The 21266-nt window shown below is 42.7% G+C and overlaps 1 protein-coding gene across 2 annotated transcripts in view; it reads left to right on the top strand.

Moving 5' to 3' along the window:
• Positions 1–257: 257 nt before the first annotated feature.
• Positions 258–21266, top strand: part of arhgap32a (Rho GTPase activating protein 32a) — a 29979-nt gene continuing 8970 nt past the window's right edge. Inside the window, exons 1-12 of one of the 2 annotated variants that reach the window (XM_037122191.1) lie at positions 258–402; positions 9196–9309; positions 10141–10246; positions 11848–11939; positions 12196–12280; positions 17227–17313; positions 17398–17535; positions 17712–17804; positions 18489–18611; positions 18723–18800; positions 20387–20468; positions 20607–20756. In XM_037122191.1, coding sequence (XP_036978086.1) covers positions 9221–9309; positions 10141–10246; positions 11848–11939; positions 12196–12280; positions 17227–17313; positions 17398–17535; positions 17712–17804; positions 18489–18611; positions 18723–18800; positions 20387–20468; positions 20607–20756 — 1123 coding nt within the window. In that variant the 5' untranslated portion in view covers positions 258–402; positions 9196–9220. Of the gene's footprint in view, positions 403–9195; positions 9310–10140; positions 10247–11847; positions 11940–12195; positions 12281–14748; positions 14981–17226; positions 17314–17397; positions 17536–17711; positions 17805–18488; positions 18612–18722; positions 18801–20386; positions 20469–20606; positions 20757–21266 lie in introns of those variants that run through there. The other variant, XM_037122200.1, reaches the window with a different exon arrangement.

The following is a 21266-nucleotide window of genomic DNA, read 5'->3' as shown; positions in this document are numbered from 1 at the left end:
CCCCACGCCTACCTCATATTCTGGTCCTTGACATTGAAAAAGGTCCGGGAACCCCTGGGGCTAAAAACACATCCGAGGCGCGGGCACGACACCAGCGGTGCGCGCTCCCGCTGGCGAGTGCAGATCCTCAGCAGTCCGTCAGACGGCCGCGGCTCTCTCCGGGATGACTCCCACACTGCCTCAGCGATGTCGCAGCCCGGCACCGTTTTTATCCTGAGAAACATCTACCTCAGACGGTCGGCTGTAGAAGCCCGTGTGTGAGTCCGAGATGAGCGTTGGTGCGGTGCGATGCTGGCAACATGTTTGCTCGTCAAGAAGCTGAGCGCTGTGCAGCATAGAGGAGGCAGCAGCAGCAGCAGCAGCGGCAGCAGCAGCAGAGTGGAGCAGCGTGCACAGTTACAGGTAGGCTCACTGAACTAACACGTACTGTACTGACACAACTACACTAACCTGCTGTCATCTCAGTCTGATCGGTTTTTTTCCATCTCGATTGATCAGCCAATCATAACTGAAGTTGACAGATTACCGTGTGTGTGTGTGTGTGTGTGTGTGCTTGGTGATCTGTCAGGCCCAACAGGTCAGAGTACACCGATGGTGAACTTTTCCCACTGGTTCCCAGTTGAGTTTGTGCTGTGTGGACTGTTTGATTGCACCAGAGACAGGTTGTGAAAACAAATCTGTTTATGTTTTTGTTGGGAGGATTTGGGTTTTTTTTTTTTTTTTTTCTCTTCTTTTTTGTTCCCGAGGAAGCTCTGTAATGCAGTGGGTGGGCACAACATGAGAGACCAATGTAATCTATTACAGTACAGTATCAGCCTCAGAATTTTATGATTGTGTATCTTTTAGCCGTTTATTTGCCTTATTTAATCATAACTGATTTGCAGATCGGTTTTTCCTCAGCAAAAATAGCATTATTTCATCGATCTAACAGAGACTGATCGAGGAAATAATCAGCAGGTTGATCAATAACAGTGAGTTCCTTAGCCTGTACCTGCAATATACAGTATGCCTGTATGCGAGTTTGAAGATAGGAGGACAAGATATGAGGTTCCTGTATGGTTATGTTTGGTATTTCATGTTAACCGTTGGAAAATTTAAGGTAATTCAAATAATTGTCAAAGTAGAAATACCAAACACTCTCTAGTTCCAGCTCGTCCATGTTGAGGATTTGCTGCTGTTTTGAGTATCTCTGGGGGAATCTGACAACATCTTGGGTGTAGGGTTCAGCGTTTTCACTACCTTCTGATATTTTAAAGAATAAATCATTAACCAACGACTCAGGAGAATACTTTACTGACAGACTGATTAGGAAAATTGTCATCCCGTGACATATTGTGAAGCCTTTACACACAATAAACCAAACTTGTTTTTTTTTTTTTTTTGTTTGTTTTTGAGGACAAATTGATAGATACATGTTGGGTATATTATATTCAGATGGAAAGTTTAAAAGATTGATGTAAGTAATTTATTCAAAATTGTCTTTTTTGCAAGAATTCCCCAAATTCACTGGTTCCATCTGATCGATTGTGAGGATGTACTGCTCTTTTTTAAAATCATATGTGATAATAAACTTGATATCTTTGGGTTTTGGCTCATTTGTCTGACAAAACAAGTAATTTGATAACATTATCTTGGACTCTAGTTCATGAATACTTTGAGTGAGTTATGAAATCATTGCAGGCATCTGGCTTGTAATAGACCAAAGCACATAACGCAGCCTTACATCATATCATGAAGCATGTACGTACAATATACAGCACTTGTAAGTATCGGAATGACTCAAGACAAAATATTAGTACATGTTGAGTATTTAATGATGTAATACAGTCAAATATTACAACACAGTCTCAGCCTGAAAGATGATTGCCACGAGTTGAGTCAACATCTCTGATACAGTGGATCATGAGCTTCACAAAGGCAGTAATTGTTGCAGGGGTGTTCTATTTGATTGCATTAGCTCAGGCAGGTGACTGTGATCTTGTGCGACTGTGTGGGAGTTTTCTGTGACACCCAGTATTGCATTAGTGAGCCAATAGAATAGTGGCAGCGGCTGAATCCTCCAGAATCATTCTCAGTGTTCCTAAAATATTTGTCCCACTTGGTAAAATTCCCACCCGGCTCTTCGTTTTTACTATCATATCTGGATTTATAAGAGGGAGTGAAAGGCCTGTGCTTCACTGTGAGGCTTAGGTGGCAGATCGGCATGTTGATTAAATATTTGGGTCTTTGTTGTCTACAACTTAATCGCCCTGCTGTTCATCCCGCTCTCTGCCCTTCGTCAGGGATCACTGGGAACTCCGAAGGTTGCAGGACAAAGATTGAGCTGTGAGATGAAATAAAGTTAATCTCACTCTGGTAGATTTCAAGAAGATTATGGGATCATATGACCCCCACCACCTCCTTCTCCTCCTCCTCCTCATCCTCTTCCAAGAGGTGAAACAAGTGACAAAGCCTCACTAAAAAGATGGCTGATTTTACAGAAAAATGTTGTGCGTTGTGGCTTCACTGAGAGAGCCAGCTGCACACAGGGGGCCGTCCGAATCCTGCAGGGCGGATGAGCGGTGATGTCATCGCTTCAGGCAGATTGACTGATGATGGTGATGATGATGATGACGGTGGCGGCAGTGATGATGTGTCAAAGCTGGTGGTCATGAAGGTCTCTCTACAGGCCTCGTTTCCCTCCTCGTGCCACCGCATCCTCAGTCTGGAGGAGCATCAAGTCACGGTGGACGGGAGAGAGGTTACCATGGCAACCGTGGGTCTTTCTCCGCTGCGTCTCTCGCTGGTGTTGACTGCAGTCCAGAGCTCTGAATGAGAGCCTGAAACCAACTTTCCTCCCCAGCTGACGACACGGTGCTGTCACATGCCCTGTCTGGAGGAGGAGATGTTTTTATCTGCATCGCAATCAAGACATGTTCAAGGTGCAGTTATTGTGGTTTATATTGATTACATGACTACTTGTAGTTGAAAGGGATCGCTTGTGGGGCTGAGCAATCAATTGAAGATACATGTGTAATTTTTGCATTTTATTATCACCCCCAAACAAACAGTTACCACTAAAATTGTGACTCATGTTGTGACCACAGTATCTGTCAAAAACAATCACAATATGATTTTTCTTCTTTGCATCTCGTTCAGCCGCGATCGCTTGAAGTGTAGATTAAAAGTCGGCTCTGCAGCTTAGCTTTACAGAGCTTTGTAGCGTCTTCTGGTTTATTTTATTGGGGTTTCCAGACTGTTACTTTGCTGTTTTGGGTCATTCTCACAGCTCGTATCTACATTGTCTTCGGCTTGTGTACTTAAAAGTCCTATAAACTGATTGTATGCTACCCAACCCTGTCCCCCCCCCCCAAGCACCAAACAGCAGACGGACACAGTTAGCAGCTCGCTGGTGAACACAGTAGAGCATTAACTACTCTTAAGCAGCTTAAGGGTCTTATAGTTCCCCAGCATTTGATACAGAGCAAATGATAATTCTGTTGCTCTGTATCATGGACATGAATCAGATGGAATCAGAAGCCTCTTTGTACAAAAATGAAGCCAAAATATTTTGGGCTCAAGTTGTCGCCCATACAACCACCTGCTCCATTAGCAGGGACCAGCTGTCAGTCATGACGTTTCGCCCCTTTTCTCTTTTCTAGCATAACTAAAGTAAAACTTCAGAAAATGAAAACACGTGTCAGCACAATAAGAATGAGTTTAAATGACAGAAACTGTCTTTTGAAAAAACGTGTATTTTATATGCACATGTCCAATCTGCTTACATGGAGGGGGCGAGATTTGTGATACATATCGCAGCCAGCTTCCAGGGTGCGATCGAGTTGTTTTGGCTTTACACTGAGGAGCTGTCATGTCGTCCATCTTAATATATATCAGCACTCCATATCAGCCAGATGTGTAAAGAAGCACCAGTTACATCTATTTGTAGCTTGTTTCTGCTGTCCCCAAATGGCCAAAAGAAAAAATCAGTTGCTGTCAGTTTAAGACAAACCGAGGCATAAAACGTCTGGAAGTTGCCCACAGGGGTTTGAACACTTGAGGCACATTCATTTCTTTTACTGAAACCAAATTCTACAACAATATCTCTCTCAAAAATTCTGGCATAGTTGCAGCCTTGTTTTTAAAAGAGGTCACCCAACAGAGATAATGACACAGCAACCCCTATTGTTATTCACCTCTTTGAATCAGACTTTACCACAACACCTGCTCTAATTAGCAAGCTGACGCTTCTGTTGTGAAAATGTAATTGTGCTGTTTGTCTTATCTTTGAGGCCTTCTGATGTTATTGCATTACTTCTTCTGTAGGGGTTCATATAAGCACTACTAAATATCCATATTTGAGCTTGAGTATATCAGCATTAGAGTGTGTGCTGGCAAACCCTGACACAGAAACAGTTTTCATATCTCCTCCTCCTCCCCCTCAGATTTGCTTCCTCCGTCCTCTCACATGTGAAGAAGTAGCTGTGACTCACACACACACGCATCTGCTGTGCATAGCTGCAAACATGTAGGCAGCCATTCTTCATGTCAACACACTTTGCTGATACCGACTTCATGGACAGTGTGAAAGATTGTGTAGGCTGCCCTATTTTTCTCTTGAAAAACACCATGTAGGCCATCGGATACCAGGGCGGCATCCTCCTGTTCTGCTCCTGTCTCCTCACCTCAGAACATCTCCACCCCTCGTCTTCACGCGTGACAGGTACAGAGGGATCCTTCCTTGTTGCATTCGGAATATATTTGCTTGACTGATGGAGAAGTAGTGGTATGGAAGATGATCGCCGCCCGAGCGTGTGGGCGACGTAGATTCAAGGCTTCCAGATGAAGGGCTTGTGTCACCTGGTTTGACATTGTTCTATTTTCCTCGCCTGTGATGCTGCAGACAGTGTCAGTATGTCCCCACCCACATTTCTCTGCCATGGACAGTGACACCCACCGTACAGAGCAAGATCGCCTCCTAGATTCTTGACCTTTTATCTTTTACAATCGTGACAGTTTTGTCTATTTATAGCTCAAGCTATTTGGGCCACTTCCAAAATAGTCTACCTTTCATGTATTGCGGCGCTCGCTATAAGAAGATTCCCTCATTTTGTATGTCGCTGTCTGTTGTCTTCAGCTCTTCTCCCACAACGTCTTGCATAATTTGGCAAAAAACAAAAGCTTTAAGCGGCTTTCAAAGAGCCAAGCTCGCCAGCCTCTTCTGCAATGTGGAGCACAACATGTTCCTACACTTGAAAAGACTCACTGTCTGATGTGCTACAATCAGCAAGGTCAAGCTTTGTACTGTGCGCCGTGCAGTGTTTTTAATCAAGGAATGCACGCAGCCGCTAAGAATCTCTGCCCTCCGTTAGCACCATGCGGCCAAGATATTGATATAAGTTAGTCCCCATATCCTGGTGACTGTGTGGCACACGGTTTTGTATTGCCCTGCGGAGACATATTAGCAGACACTGCAGCATCCAAAAATGAGATGGTTTCCTTAAGATGTAATAACATTTGCACTTAACTTGATTGATACATTTAACAAAATGTCCTGATTTCTGTTTTAATTTTTAAGTTAATTTTTATTCAATTTTTAACAAAAGTTTCATACCTTATTACTTTGTACCGTATTTTTCTACCATTTCAAATGGTCATTTGTGTTGTTTCAGGACTGATAATGTACTTTTAACAGACGTACCTGCCAACCCTCCAGTTTTTCATTGTCGTCTCCCGGTTTCCCTCTCTTTCTCCTGATTCATGACAAATGATCAAACCTTTTTTGGTTGTCACAGTCTGTTAGCACTGTACAGCATGTAGTCAACTGCACTGTTGCACCACACCCAGCGTTTCATCTGTAGTTGTTTTGTAGCTGTGGTGGCAGGGAGTCATTTTTGGCACTAGTTTCACGTCGATCCCTGTCTTAGTCTCGGATCGAGTGCTGTAAGTGGTTTCAGCTGAGATATTGTTCATATTTGTTTATTTGATCATGACTCAAGGGCTGCTTCTAGGCCTTATGCTTGTTTGTGTTGTTTCTCCTTTTCTCCTTCTTGTGTCATTTCTCCATTTTATATAGCTGTGCTGGCAATGTTTTTACGGTGGTCCACCAGTCCACATTTCAGAAAGAAGGACTCCTTGTTCTTCTGGAAGTTTAAAGGGAAAGGACATGCATTTTGAAAAATATGAAGTGTTGATATTTATGAAGGTTGCGCTGACGTCAATCACCATTGAGAGGCTGACAAACGTAGGACAGTGGCGTGAAAAGGCTCTTGGGGCCAAAAATGAACACGTAATTTGAAAAATGATTAATGTAAGTTTTCACCTTTGATTCATCCCCCAGAGGGGGAAATTATTCGGCATTTTTTTCCTTTCTTTTAAATATATGGATATAATTGCAGGGTACAGATTATTTTGAGTTTTCTAAAGTCTGGTTTCAAAATACTCCCAGATTCCAGGGTCTCAATGGAGCAAGTGTGTTCATGGACAAATGTAATAATCTGCTTAATTTCAGTCCAGAGTCCTATGTTTTGTTTTGTTTTTATTTAAGAGCACGTGGGACTAAACTCATGGACAGCCAGCAGCCCTGGTCTTATTGAGTGGATGATGGACCACTATTTAAGGATCCAGATCTCCACTTATTACATTATAAGTACTCCTCGTGCTTCCACTTCTGCATAATGTGGTGCCAAACGGCTCTTTCACATGACTTTCCGAACACCTTTCCCCAACATGGCCCCTTTGAATCAGCGCTCGATGTTACTGTAAATTAATTTGCTCTCTGTGTAATGCATTGGCGCTCCTCTGGCAAGGTTACAGTGTCCATTAGAGGGGAGATAGTATGAGATGTGTTCAGAGTGGAGCTCACACTGGCCTGTACTCTTGTCTGCATGCTCACATTCTGCTGAGTCATGAGGTTTTGTAGAAGTCAGTCAACAGCAACTGAATGAGGCTACGGGCCAGAGGGGCTGGTGGGAAACTGCTACTACAGCAGCGGTCGGGCCTGATGAATCTACTCGTTATGTTGATTAGCGAACCTGCTTAGGGAGGAGGTAAAACTGCCTCGTGTAAATTGGAGGGACTTTATTTATTTATTTTTAATTGTGTGGCTGCACCTCTGAGGTGTGAGGCGATTTTGTGCCCACATGCCTTAAAGTCATCGTTTAACGCCAAGCGCCCACATACATTTGGAGGCAAGTCACGGGAAGGTTGAGGAGGGACGTCAGGAAGAGTCTAGTTTCACTTCATCAGGACATTCCTACATTCCTCCTGTCTGTTTACAGTACATAAACAGAGGAGTAGAAATAATGAAGTGAGACTGATAGGGGCTGTTCCTCTATCAGACTTCTCATGGACTGATTATGGTCCAGGGTTATGTAGTCTCTTCATTATTGTTTCTGTTTTGTAATAGTCGATCAAGAAATATGGCAATTTGAAAGAACTGGAACAAAGCAGTCCAAACCATGTCTACATAGGTAGCACTTGATGTGATGGAGTGCTACATGGGCCCCTGACTTTCTGTGTTGTACGTAGTTGGCAAGGTGATGGAGTTGTTGCCTCACAGTGAGGAGGTTCTTTGTTAGTGCTCCCCACACAGTCCAGCGACCTAGGTTGGGTTGATGAACGAAGTGCGAATAGTTGTCCGTGTGTATGTGTCAGCACCGTGCAGGGTTGTTACAATGATCATTTTCATTATTAATTAAGCTGATTATTTTTTGAAAATTCACTTATTCATCATTCGGGCTGTAAACTTTCAGACAAACGTGAAAAATGTCCATCTCAGTTTCAAGATGGTCACTTAAAATGTCTTGTCTGAACGTTTTGCCAATCCAAAACCCAAAGTAATTGGTAAACAGACATATTTATGGAACACTTTTCTAGTGTAGCGACTACAGCAGTGCTCCCGAGTGATACAGTACTTCCTAACCAAAGAGCCCCACGATATTTTTATACTCAACCCTTCACACACATGGATACTTTGTCGTACTTGCAGCTGGGGGATCATGGGATCTTCCAACTTTCCAAATAGTGAACGACCCGCTGTGGCTTCTTTATGCACAGCCACCCCAAATATTCAATTTAATATGATATAAAACAAAGGAAAGAAATCTTTATACTCCAGCCCTGTGACAGACCAGTGATCTGTCCGGGCTGCACTCTGTCTCTTACCCAGTGCGAGCTGGGATTGGCTCCAGTCCCTTGGATAGGGATTAGTGAGTATAGAGAAAATGGAAGTGCACCTTGTGACCTACTTATAAAATCACGATTTGAAGACTTTATTTTGGCCAATGGCCCCTGTGAAAGAGAGGGCCAAAAGATGTCATTAAAAATTAGTTAGTCAAAATGAGTTGATATTAAACTGTATTTAATTGGATAATAAATCCTGTTGACACAAAGTGAACCCGTCTTTTTTTTTGTGTCGTGTTACATGCATACAACCAAAAGCTTCTATTTACAACAGATTTTGTGTATTGTATAAGGACTAGCACTTGTTTTGCTGATGTTAAAAGAGTCAGAAAATGACAGCATCACCCTGAATAATTTGGGAGGAATACTGAATTAGCCACGGGGCGCTCAGTCACTGTGTGTTCACCATTTCACATGGTGAACATATCAACTTCAGTGAGTTGTTGGCCTGACATGATGGGGGTGGTTTGATTTTGTTTTGTCCAGCTATTCTTAAAGTACTTAATCCATATCCAAATCCAGATGAATATTTAAAAGTTTTAATTGTTTACATAATGAACAAGCAAAGGAGGTTCATCCAAGGGTTTTAAAAGCAAAACTGTCCACCTAAAGCTGCATGCCTCATCCAAGGACATGTACAGAAGCTGCCGTGACAATCTTGACATTTCCTTGAGGAAGATATGATTGTGTTTTTGTCTGCGGCCACAACTTGTCAGTGCTCCGCTGAGCAGGAGCTGATATTCTCAAGAAAAGCCATTGCATGAATCCTCAGCCCTGACGTGCGTTATCACTGAAGCTGCTCCCAGCGCTGTGGCATGATGTCATCACAGATTACAGTCCGGGCTCTGTGGATTTTAGCCTCGAGAGTCGCGCGTGCCGCAGCCTCAAGTGGCTTGACGTCTGGCGGCTTCATTTCATCGTACTCTTCCTCCCATCCTCTAACCACCCACCCACCAACCAACCCGCCCTCACACTCTCTCTTTCTCTCTCACTCTCTCTCCTCTTTTCCCTCCCCCTCACGTTTCTCTACAGCGGGCTGTTGCAGTCAGGCAGCATCATGGAGGCTGGATGTGTGGTTGCCGCGGTGATTGAGAACGCTGCCTCAGGACCCCAGGGTGAACCAGGAAGTAGTGACGTCCTTGAGGGGTGAGTTGCTCCCTTTCTCCGCGCTTCATGTCAGCTGATGGGAATTATGTAAATCTATGTGTAGATGTGCACCAAGTGAAGTAATGAGATGCCACATGAATAACATGAATAAATGCAGCGTAATGGAGAGGCAAAAATGTGACCCTGCTCTCAGACTAAGACAGAGAGACACTGCTCATGTTAAAGCTGCAAAGCTCACTGTGTTGCCTATGAATTTATATTGTGTGTCATTGTGGATCATGTAAAATTACAGTGAGTGCGCCGTTGCTCCTGATCTCACCACGCTGATTCAAAGTGGCAGACCAGTACCTGTCTCTCTTGTCTTTTTGTTGCTCATAAAAGTTGAGCTGAATGAACCTCACCCTCCCGAGCACACTGAATCACATTTCAAGTGAAGGTTTTGTGTAGCACTCCCTCGTGGGGGGAATGCCTTTATCTGTCTCTCAATAGACAAGATTTGCTTTCTGGAGTGCATACAAAAGACACCACGGATGTTTGTTGACCATACTATACCGTGAGATGCTACAGCCCCCCACCCCATCTAGATCTAATCAGAAAAGATGATCATTTTCTCATGTTTCATGAATAATTATTAGAGATTCAAACACTACAAGCCTAGTACAACATGTTTTTTGGGGCCATGTTGGTGCACTGTCATGATTTCAGCCACATATATTGAATAGATCCCTCTCACTTGCTCCCTCTGGTGTATTTTTAGAAAACTACAAATCTTATTTTAAACCCCCTAAACAGCATGGATGTAAGCCACACCAGCTTTCTTCTTTTCTTGTACTATAATTACTGTATGTGATGTCCCGTCTGTTTCTGCAGAGATGTACTACCATCTACTGACCTGGACAAAGATGATGCCTTACCTCAAGCTACCAACAATAACCCTCCAGATGAGAACCACCCACAGGAGACATCTACTGCCATGGTACACGCCCACACACACACACACACACACACACACACCCCTGACCCATCACTTATGCAAAGAAAATACACAAATACGAACTAACATACATGTCAGCCTTCTTCCATGCCGCTGCATTGGTTGTTTGAGTGATTCACTTCATGATGTCACCACAACCTACTGTCACATGCAGTCATGTGAGACAGTAGTCACAGTGTGAACAGGTGTTAAACTGGATTTGATGTCTCACCTCCGGGTTAGGAATGAGAGTAAGGTCATGTGCTCAAGCTGAGATAAATATATTATGCTAATATTGTCCCAGACACATGATGTCACCGCCCCTCCCCCTCAGTTTACTTCTGTTTGCTCAAGTTTTACGTAATAGGCCACCACAGCAGCTCTTTCTTTACACCCTCACCGCTGCAGGTGATTTACTCCCCTGCTTTTTGAATACAAGTCTCTTGAGTGAATAACACTTCAGCACGTCATGTTTTCAGTTGCATGTTTTCTTTGTACGTCTGTATTTTTATTTTCAAATGATAGCCTACATCATCCTGCACACCAGTCACATGACCAGTAATCCAGTTGAAAACTGGACAAAACAAACTAAAATAGTAAGACACCCAAATGTCACTTACATTGTTTTTGTCCATGAAGGGCTGTTATCAAAATTATCATAGAAATGTGTGTCTTAAGAACAACCTCAGATTAGTATAACAATAGAATGAGATGGAATTGAATAGAGTAGCATAAACTAAATTAACATTAACAGCAAAGCACAGCATAACACTACAGTAGCATAAACAAAACATGATTTGCCATGATATAGCAGAACATAACATGACATTAGCATAAACAATATTAGCATGACACAGCAGCATAAATTAGCTTAACATAGCAAAGCACAGCATACAGTTATGATAGTATAAGATAGCATAACATATTAGCATAACACACCTTTATATAGAAAACACGACATTAGCATAACATTTTATAACATAAGATTAGCTATATATCATGATATAACATTAGCATAAATTAATAGCAAGTCTGAGAATTGTATAACAGCAGCATGATATAGATCAGGGGTGTCAAACTGATCCAGTAAAGGGCCATGTGGCTGCAGGTTTTCATTCCAACCAAGCAAGAACACACCTGATCCAAATCAGGTGTGTTCTTGCTTGGTTGGCTGATTGGTTGGCTGATCCAAATCAGGCGTGTTCTTGCTTGGTTGGCTGATTGGTTGGCTGATCCAAATCAGGCGTGTTCTTGCTTGGTTGGAATGAAAACCTGCAGCCACATGGCCCTTTACTGGATCAGTTTGACACCCCTGATATAGATGAAGCATAGTCAAACATTACAGTAGCATAACATAATGTGTTGGACCTTAAGATAGCAAAACATAACATGACATTAGCATAATGCTATGAGGGTAATTTAACATATTAGCACAAATGTGTAATGCTCTACTTTCTTCTTACATCAGACTTCAAAGTTTTCACCCTGCCTCTTTTGCAGCTGTTTATTAGCGATCAACATAATTTGTCTTGACAGCGATCACCTTCCATCAGTTCTCCTGCCTCTGACTGACACTTATTGATGTCTGCTTTCTCTGTTGGCAGGTGAGGAGCGATGATATCACAGAGCTCCCAGCCGAGCCCCTCCTGCGCTCCTGCGTCAGCACGGCTAGCATGAAGGTCAAGAACATGAAGAAGTAGGTGCTCCCTGTGACAGCGTTGCTGCTATTATAGGCTGTAAAACAGGGCTCTTATCCAGGCCAGTGAAATGAGGACCTATAAAATGACGGGTGCGGCACAGACAGACAAGTCAGCCTGCTGCATCACTAAGCCTCACACACAGGCCTGATATCTTTCTTTTCCCTCTTTTGCTTTGCTTTGCTTTTCTCTCCATCACGGTGTCACTGTGTTGAATACTGATGAGGTGCTGTTGTGCTGTGTTTTTTTTTTTAGGCTGACGTTCCCTAGAGGTCACTTCCCCAGGTTGGCAGAGTGTGCCCATTTCCACTATGAGACTGTTGACTTTGGCAACGTTCAGGTGAGTCCTGCAAATACTCATGCTGTGACTTCTGCAGCAGAGAGTTACTATGTTTAGTAATTTTGTCTTTGGCTCATGTTCAGTGGCTCTCTGGGTGAATTGCTCCAGAAATGCATCAGCCTTGAAATGCGGAGTGGCACCAGAATCAATATCTTTGTTTGTCTTTTTCAAACAGTTCCATTCTCATTACTACATTTTCCTTCTTTTTCCTGAAATGTCAGATTAAATTTGCTAATGTGTCATTTCATCAAGAGGAGCTACAAAATATTTGTGCAGAATACTACCACTACAAAAAAACAAAAACAAAACACTGCTACAGACATTATTTAGTCTCTTTCTTATTAAAGCCCTGATCCGATTCCAGCAGTTAATCCTCAGTATTACACTTTATTAATGTCGGACTCATCTGAGCTCGGTAAACCTGTGATCCCGCCTTATTAGTTTTGATTTAAGCACACAATGCCAAACGGTGAGTCAGTGAGAAACAGTAGTTTCCTGGACAGACAGATGAGTCTATCCAAGAATTAAAGGCGATGACTCACTCTGAAAGTGACAACCTGTTCTGACAAAACAATGAAGCGTGTGAGAAAATATGGCAACAGCTTGATGTAGCTGGATGTCCGTGCTGTGTTTTGAGACTATTTTTACAATTACAACCAAACTTTTTGGGGGGATTTGTAACCGTGCATCTTGATGCTCTCTGTGTCAGTTGGTCCAACACTTAGGTGCAGATTAAATTCGACAACTGTTGGACAGATTCCCATAATTCATTTTGTACAGACATTCCCCCGGGCCCCAGAGGATGAATCCTAATGACTTTAATGATCCCCTGATTTTTCTTTTAGCGCCACCATTAGACTGACACTACTGGTTCAGCGTGAAATTTCTGATATCTACTAAATGAATGATTAGAGAAACTTGCATATCTGCATTTTGAAAAAAAACAAAAAAAAAACCACATATACTTTTGAATTGAGAAACACGTGGTGCCAACCTTCAATCAACCATATGGCAGGTCAACACTTTGGACAGCCCCGCTTTAAACTCTTGTTCTCATGAATTCTTGAAAATTTAGAAAAAAAATCTGACACCTATTAACCTGTCGCCATGGACATAATGTATTATTGTAGATTTAGTGACGCTCACCAGCCAATAAATGATTTGGATATACAGACATTTAAGAAGATGTTAGCTAGTCATTTGCCTTGTCTCATTCCCACGTTGACAAATATTAAACTTTGGTTTAGTAGTTCACCCATCAACCAGCTACTTTTCTCTATAATCACTTATGCTCACAAATGTCCAGAACACAGCAAAATAATAAGCAGATACAGGCACTGCAAAACACTACTAGTGGGTCATAATTAACAATTGAAAGGGATTATTTTCATATGAGTATTTGTTTTTTTAGGAAAATCCTGCATTATACACTTTGGAGAGTATATTTTTGCAGCAGTGACAATGAGTGCAATAAACACTACTGGAGGTTGCTCAGTCACTTGTGAAAGTGGCTGTTAACCGTCTGCTGAACCTCAGTGCAGTTCAGTTTCCTATCCAGCAGAGTGCAGCAGTTGTCTCTCCTCAAACAGATGCTGCCAATGGAGCTAGACACAAAAGGGTGCATGAGCGGTGCATGCATGCTGTAGGGCTCAATCCCTACATGCAGCGTTAATGGACTACAGTGCAGTGGGCTGGACGGGAGTTAAATCCCAGGGTGCACTCTCTCTGCGCTGGGTAAATGTCCTGCTGTGGTTGCCATGACTATGATGGCGGCGGCATCAGCAGAGTGGAGCAGTCCCAGTGACCTTGAAAAGCTCCACAGGGAGAAGGGAAGCCGAGCTGAGCTGGAGGAGAAATGTCAGTTTTGGGCCACCCTGATAGTGAAATGTGTGCACACTTGTCAGGGCACAAATAATACTAAACATACTCGGATTTATTTTTACTTCTGCGTGTTAGTTTTGATTCATTTATTAACCAAGTCTTTGTTCTTGTTGAATCTCCCATGATGCATTTGCCCGTCTCTATATTCACAGGCTGTGACGGCAGGAAGGGAGGGTACTGATCAGGTCTCATGTATCCTAATCGCAGAATAGCACATGGACAGCAGACTGCCCTCCGTCTGCAAGCCTGCCAGACTGATCCCTCTCCAGATTAGCTCCAGTCTCGCCTTGAGAGTGCAATGAATGAGAATTGTTTTGAAACGAAGAAGGCTCGTCTATCTATCTTGTGCAGCTTCTGCCTCTGTATGATGGATGAGCCTGTGCGACTGTGTGTGCCGGTTTGAGCCCATTTACTGCCAAACCCCCTTTTTGTCACTGGAGAAAGCAGAGAAAGAGAGAGAGAGAGAGAGAGAGAGAGAGAGCGATGGAGAGGGGGAGGGTGATGGAGGCAGGGTACGGGAGAGGGAGGAGGGGGGAAGAGACGGTAAGAGGCAAGCAGGAAGGGGGGGTAAGACACACAGTGGGAAGCATCCTCTTTTCATATTTTCTGCAGCGAACGCGTGGCGATCCAAAGACACGTGAATGAGTATTTCATGTCAGGCGGCAGGGGGACTGCAAACAGGCGAGTAAAGAGCAGCATTTAAACTCTCAAGACTGGGCTTGTTGGAGGATCTTGCTGAGGTCCAGGACTGCGGCTGCACACAAAGAAAGAACCACTTCCTCCAGCTGCGGATGGACATCTGAGATGCCCTAGTGGCAGGTAACCAGGACGTGCGGATGATTGCGTTTCTAATTTGAGCTCCTGGCACCAGATGTTTAGGTGTGCAAAGGGGTTAACCTGTAAGCTGCATTAGCATGTTTTATTTTGGAGGGAATTGCCTCAGATGTGTGTGCGAGCATCATAGAGGAAGTGGTGCTCAAGAATGCCTTCACTGGAAACTTTCAGATTTTGACATTTTGTGATGCTAGCTTTATCGTTTCGTCACTAAAAAGGATGTTTCTTTATGTGTAATTCTCTGTATGATCAGACTCACCATCATGCTTTTAGTCTCCTGGCCCTCCCATCAGCACTTCATTCAGATGCTTAGTTTGGGCTATTATTTCAAAACAAAACCTCACAGCAAATAAGCGCTCTTCCATCATGACTTATTCAACAATAAATTTCACATCCAGCATCTCTTGTCAGTCTGCTTTGCTGTCTCTCTGTTGAGGAGTAACTGGGTCGCTGTGTGTTGTGTAACGGTGTATGTGGACGAGTTGCTAACAGTTATAAATAACTAGAACTTCCCTCGGCTTCCAAGGCCTTTGAAGTCTATTCTACAGTAATGTCTTGTCAATGTATTCCCAAACTCCTGCGAGGCTTTGATCTTCTCAGTTTTGGGGAATATGTAATAGTCTTAAAAAAGAAGGACGATGAAGGAGTAGGAGAAGAAATCTGTGCTACATCTAAGCTGCCTTCAAGCGCCGATGTCTTATCAACTTATGTATTATACATTTCATACTGCAGGATTTATGGTGAAGCGAGAATATGAATCACTTCTTTGCTGGTGGCGGAGGAAATAACACTTTCTATGCAGGGGAAATCTATAGCGTGTTATGGGGGCATTGATAGTGAATTATGACTACGCTGGTAAACACCCAACGCTCTGTGATGCATTAGAACAACAAAATGTGACCTACAGTGACTTATATGTTCAAGTGTCTTGCAATGCTCTTGACTACTGTAGTGACTGACTCATAGTGTGCTATAAAACCCCCATGCAGCATCAGAAGTTATCACGTATGCATTAATTCAAATACATATTGATCCATTTATGTGCATTTGGGAAAAAAAGGTCTGTGCTGCTTTATAAGTGATTATTATGCAAAATACCAAAAACGCAGATGTATTCGGGAAAGGAACATTGACCCAAAAATGATAATTCGGTCATTATCTGCTCACCCTCATGCCGGTGGCGAGTCAGGTGAAGTTTCATAGTCCACAGAACATTTCTGGAGCATCACATCAAAAACGGCATCATTCTGCTCAACAACGGAACTAGATGGGGACTTCAACAAATACCAAACAAAAAATAACCCCAGAAAACATAAAATGGCTCATTACAGTTTGGCTGGTGTATTCCAAGTCTCCCAAAATTGATTTGAAAAGACATTCAAAACATTTTTTTTACAGCAGAAATCTTTGCTGTTGCTGCTAAGCTAAAGCTGAAGCTCCACCACATATCAAGTGTGTAAATAACATGTTTTCAAATCAATTTGGGATCTTGGGGCTTCTGGAGACGTGGATTATGCAGAATAAGCTGTATGAAGCCATTTTATGTTTTGTTTCAGTTGTTCCTGGGGTTTTTTGTAAGTCTCCATCCCCATCATTTAGGAGAATGCTGTTATGCTCTAGGAATGATTTGTTGATTAAGAAACTCGACTCGCCATCTGCATCCTGGCGGGGAGTTTAACTTTTTGGTGATCTTATCCTCCAAAAAGGAATAAAAACGAGAGATGTATTCAAAGTGAGAAAAAGACAAAACACACTTTGTCTACTTTTTATTTTCTTGATGGGATGAAAACTTTGGGATGTGCAAGCAAACCATCAGCGACAGCAGCCCATTTAAACACGTACACATGATTCCTTTAAATGGATGAAAATGCAAGATGTATTTGCCAAATGACCTCCATCATAAAGACGATCACTTTCAATGAACATTTGTACAGTGAGACTTTCTAAAGGAGCGCTTTGAAAGCGTTTCACCCACATCTTTTTTCAGGCATTTCTTCTTGTCGCTCTTTTCCTCTCTAGTGTTGGGTTTCTACAGTCAGACCCACTGCTGAGCATTAAAGTGGTTTTACTATTTAATGCAAAAATAGAGCTGGACACGATGTTCTTCTTGTCGTCCAGGTCACATACAGAGAGGTTGTTGTATTACACATGCATCCATTATTTACAATACATGCCCGCTCAATATTTGCCCCTCTGTCTCTTCTTTTTTTGGGTTTTCCCCAATCTCATAGTTGGCCTTCGCAGAGGGGCAGAGCGAAGGACCGAAGACTGGTCTGGACTCCAAAGAGCTGGTCTTCCTGGTCCAGATCACGTGCCAGGTAACAAAACATAGACCTTATAATAACTCAAATATGTTGTCATTATATCCTCACTCTCAAAAAATGTTTTATTGTCCTTGTCAGGGTCGAAACTGGCTGGTAAAGAGGTCATACGAAGACTTCCGGGTGCTGGACAAACACTTGCACTTGTGTATTTATGACCGCCGATACTCAGAGCTCACCGAGCTGCCAAGAAACGACACATTAAAGGACACTGTCGAGGTATCACATAGCTCACAACCCCATTATCTCTGTGATAAGATCTGTGATAAACATTAGTCACACGGATTATCAAGCTTCAGTGACACCTAAGATTTAATGTGAAATGAGCCTGTTCTGTTGCAATACTGTATTTGTCAAACTTGACTAGATCTTGACAGTCTTGCGTGTCCCTTCAGACAGTAACAAAGATGTTGGCCACATACCTGTCCCGCTTCTCCGCCATCGCTGACAACAAGATCAACTGCGGACCAGTGCTAACATGGATGGAGGTATCTCTCTCGTCAGCTGCTTCTTTTTCACGCTTGCCATCAGTTATTCAGTCTTCAAAAACTGACCCCATTATGTTGATTCAATATTTAATCTTCACCATTAATGTTTAAGCAGTTCAGTTAAAAAGTAACAGTCACATTTTTTTGTTGGAAATGTGTCACGCTAACGCACGCAGAAGTGAAAACGTGAAAACAAGACTTTCCGAATTGGAGATAGTGGTGTGTTTTTAGAACAACTGCTGGGCATCTGCGGCACATGTACTGTAGTCCCACTCTGCAGCTGGAGACGCTGTGCAGAGGTGGCTTTGCGTGGGTGTGCAAACTCTTTGAATTATGAAGATTAAATGTTGAGGGGCTTTGGTGTTTATTTTTTTTAAATACTCATGTGGGAGGAGGCCTAAATACATGTTTGTGCCTCTTCTTTGACAAGATTACTGCTTTAAACAGATTTTCTATATCCAAAATCCAATAATTATGTGATTGGCTGCAGCATTGGCTAGACGAGCCTACTGTAAATGCCACTAAAAATACTAATTGATTGCATTAATGAACCCACACTACAGTAATATTGTGTATTGTTTGTCTCCCTCTATCATGTTAAATTAAGCTGCTTCGAATCTCTGCTGAGTGATCCATTTCTCAAAATGTCACAACGTCTTTAATAACATTTTTTTCATTTTCCAGATTGACAACAAGGGGAACCATCTGCTGGTGTCTGAGGAAGCTTCAATCAACGTCCCTGCGATCGCTGCAGCACACGTCACCAAACGTTACACAGCCCAGGCCACAGACGAGCTCACCTTTGAGGTAAGACTGAAGAGAAGCATTAATCATAATACTGATCCACCCATAATGTCTTTTTAATGTGCTCAGCTGAGATCAGACTTTATTTTCATCATCACTCTCTCTGTGATCCAGGTGGGGGACATTGTGTCAGTCATAGACATGCCTCCTAAAGAGGACACGGGCTGGTGGAGAGGGAAACACGGCTTTCAGGTGAGTCATTGTGACTGTATCAGGTGGACGGCAAGCTTGATGTTTAATCTTTACGTTTCCCCAGAAAACAAAACCTGAAGGACAGGGGTCGCAGGTTGGGAAACTAACAAATCTCTGCACAAACCACAAAAGGTTCAAAGCAAACTGGTGCCTTAGTGTCTAAAAAGGTGGCTGTGGGAATAAAACCAACAGCCACATAGGACCCAAAAACCAAAGGTGAAGTGAGATTCACTGATCAGGGGTGCAACAAAATGTATAGAAACTGGCCAAAAGAAATAAATCTCAAACACACTCAGTGATCTGACAGATTTTCACCCAAACAGAAAACACAGAGAGCCCACTGATGGTGTTGACTCCCTGAAAACACACGACCATCTGAGCACGAGAACTGCAGCCCCCTCATAGAGTCTCCCAGCTGACTGATTGCAGCCAGCTGAGGGAGAACATCACAGGTGCGCCCAGTAGCTACTGATTACCTGTGACCTAGATCCTGAGAAATCCCTGTTCACATCAGGAATCTCTGATCTGCCAATAACATGTATTATATTTATTAGAGAACAAAGACAGAACAACTCTTTCTCTTCTGCCCGTAGTAACGGTGATTAAAGTGGCAGTGAAACAGAAGTCAGAGCATATTTAGCTTCGGTTATGTGTTAGATCCTATAGATTTTAATTTAGAAGTGGGCAAATAGATAAATGTGGAGCTGCAGTGTGAAGAGAAACAAATTGTAGGAGGAATGTTTGCTTCCATCATCCAGTGCTTTTAGACCGGGAGGAGGAGGAGGATGATGCTCAAATGTAACTGAATGTCATTTAACATTATTTTAGATAATCAGTAACTCTTTTTTTGTAATGACTGGCCTGCTGTGGTTTTGTTTGATTCGATGTCATCCCTCAGTCATCTCTCTGGTATAAATAAAGGTGGAATGATTTGACCCCAGCCACATTCTTTGGAAGCATAAATAAAGTTTTGGCCATCTGAATTCTGAACAAAGATCTCCTAAGATATTACTTCGCACTAGCTGATAGTCAAGTGTGGTTGATATGATGCGTGGTGTTAGCTAGCAACCAAAAATCACATTTGATAGGATATATTTATGTCACATGAAGCAGAAGGGGATGACATTTGTCATTTTAACCAGGCCAGGGATGGAAATAAGTAAATACAGATACACAAATTACTGTGATTAAGTTATTTTTTGTGTTGCTTGTATGTTTTCGAATCTTACATTACTTTTTAAAATCCAAACACAGTACAGAGTACATTTAGAATTACTTTCCCAACCTGATCGATATCAAGGTATTTGGTAAAAAGATGATATTTAAGCATTCTATGGAGGAGGTGTGAAATAGCCTGAAAATATTGCAGTATTAGGCCACATCACCGAGCCCTAAGTGAGGCCCTAAGACGCCAATAAGGGTTAGCTATTTTCAGCCTGAAGCAGCTTGCACCCTCATGCTCACTGACCTATTTCTGCACCCTCACCCAGCACTGAACACCCCCACTGCTCCTTTGAACTTACAAGTGTTATCACTATCTTTGTATCCCCTCTTCGCCTCGCTCATCCTCTCGTCTCCACCTGCAGGTCGGTTTCTTCCCCTGCGACTGTGTTGAGCTGATAAATGACAAGATCCCCCCCAGTGTTCAAAGCTCGGTGCCAAAGCCAGGTACTTCATTTCAGTGTGTGTCCGTCCCATTGCTGGAAGATTTATTTAAGACTTGCGCCTGTGATGTGAGACGGATTGATTTGAAATAGCTGTTGTGTGTGTGTGTGTGTGTGTGTGTGTGTGTGTTGTCTTAATCAGTGTGTAAGAAGCATGGGAAGCTGGTGACGTTCCTGAGGACTTTTATGAAGTCTCGCCCACCGCCTCAGAAGCTGCGGCAGCGTGGTATCCTCAGAGAGCGAGTGTTCGGCTGTGACCTGGGGGAGCATCTCCACAACTCAGGACATGAGGGTAAATTACTCTTACAATGGCTCCTTTCTATTTAATTTCCTCTCTCATTTTCCAACGTGTAATTCTCACCTGCCGGCAGGTCACACTGCAATGTTTCACTTTTTCAAACTGTAAATAGCCCAAGAAGGGATTTCACAGTGGATCTGCTGCCTGTGTAGCGGATTTGTGCTACACTGCTGTGGTTGTGATGGTGTAAATGGCTGTTTTATGTTTGCCGGCAGGATGTTCGTCTGCGTAGGTTCCTGTGGATTTTCCAAAAGCTGTTTCTTTATTTCTCTTTTTAAGAGTTGTTAAACTGCATGTGGTATGATACAGGCGAGGCTCACATGAATCTTTAACCATTCATGTCATGTTATATTAGTTTATGCAGTTTATTGGATTAATGATCAGGAAATCAGTTTTTCAAAGTATTGTTTACCCTGAGACATTGTCTGAGGTTGTATATGTCTATGCAGAGTTCTGGCTAACATTAAGCACACAAAAAAAACTTGGAATGTGGCTATTATATTT

The sequence above is a fragment of the Acanthopagrus latus genome, chromosome 2 (assembly GCF_904848185.1).
Source record: "Acanthopagrus latus isolate v.2019 chromosome 2, fAcaLat1.1, whole genome shotgun sequence".
Classification (NCBI taxonomy): Eukaryota; Metazoa; Chordata; class Actinopteri; order Spariformes; family Sparidae; genus Acanthopagrus; species Acanthopagrus latus.
The sequence above is the reverse complement of the archived record's forward strand: the minus strand, read 5'-3'. Positions and strand labels throughout refer to the sequence as shown.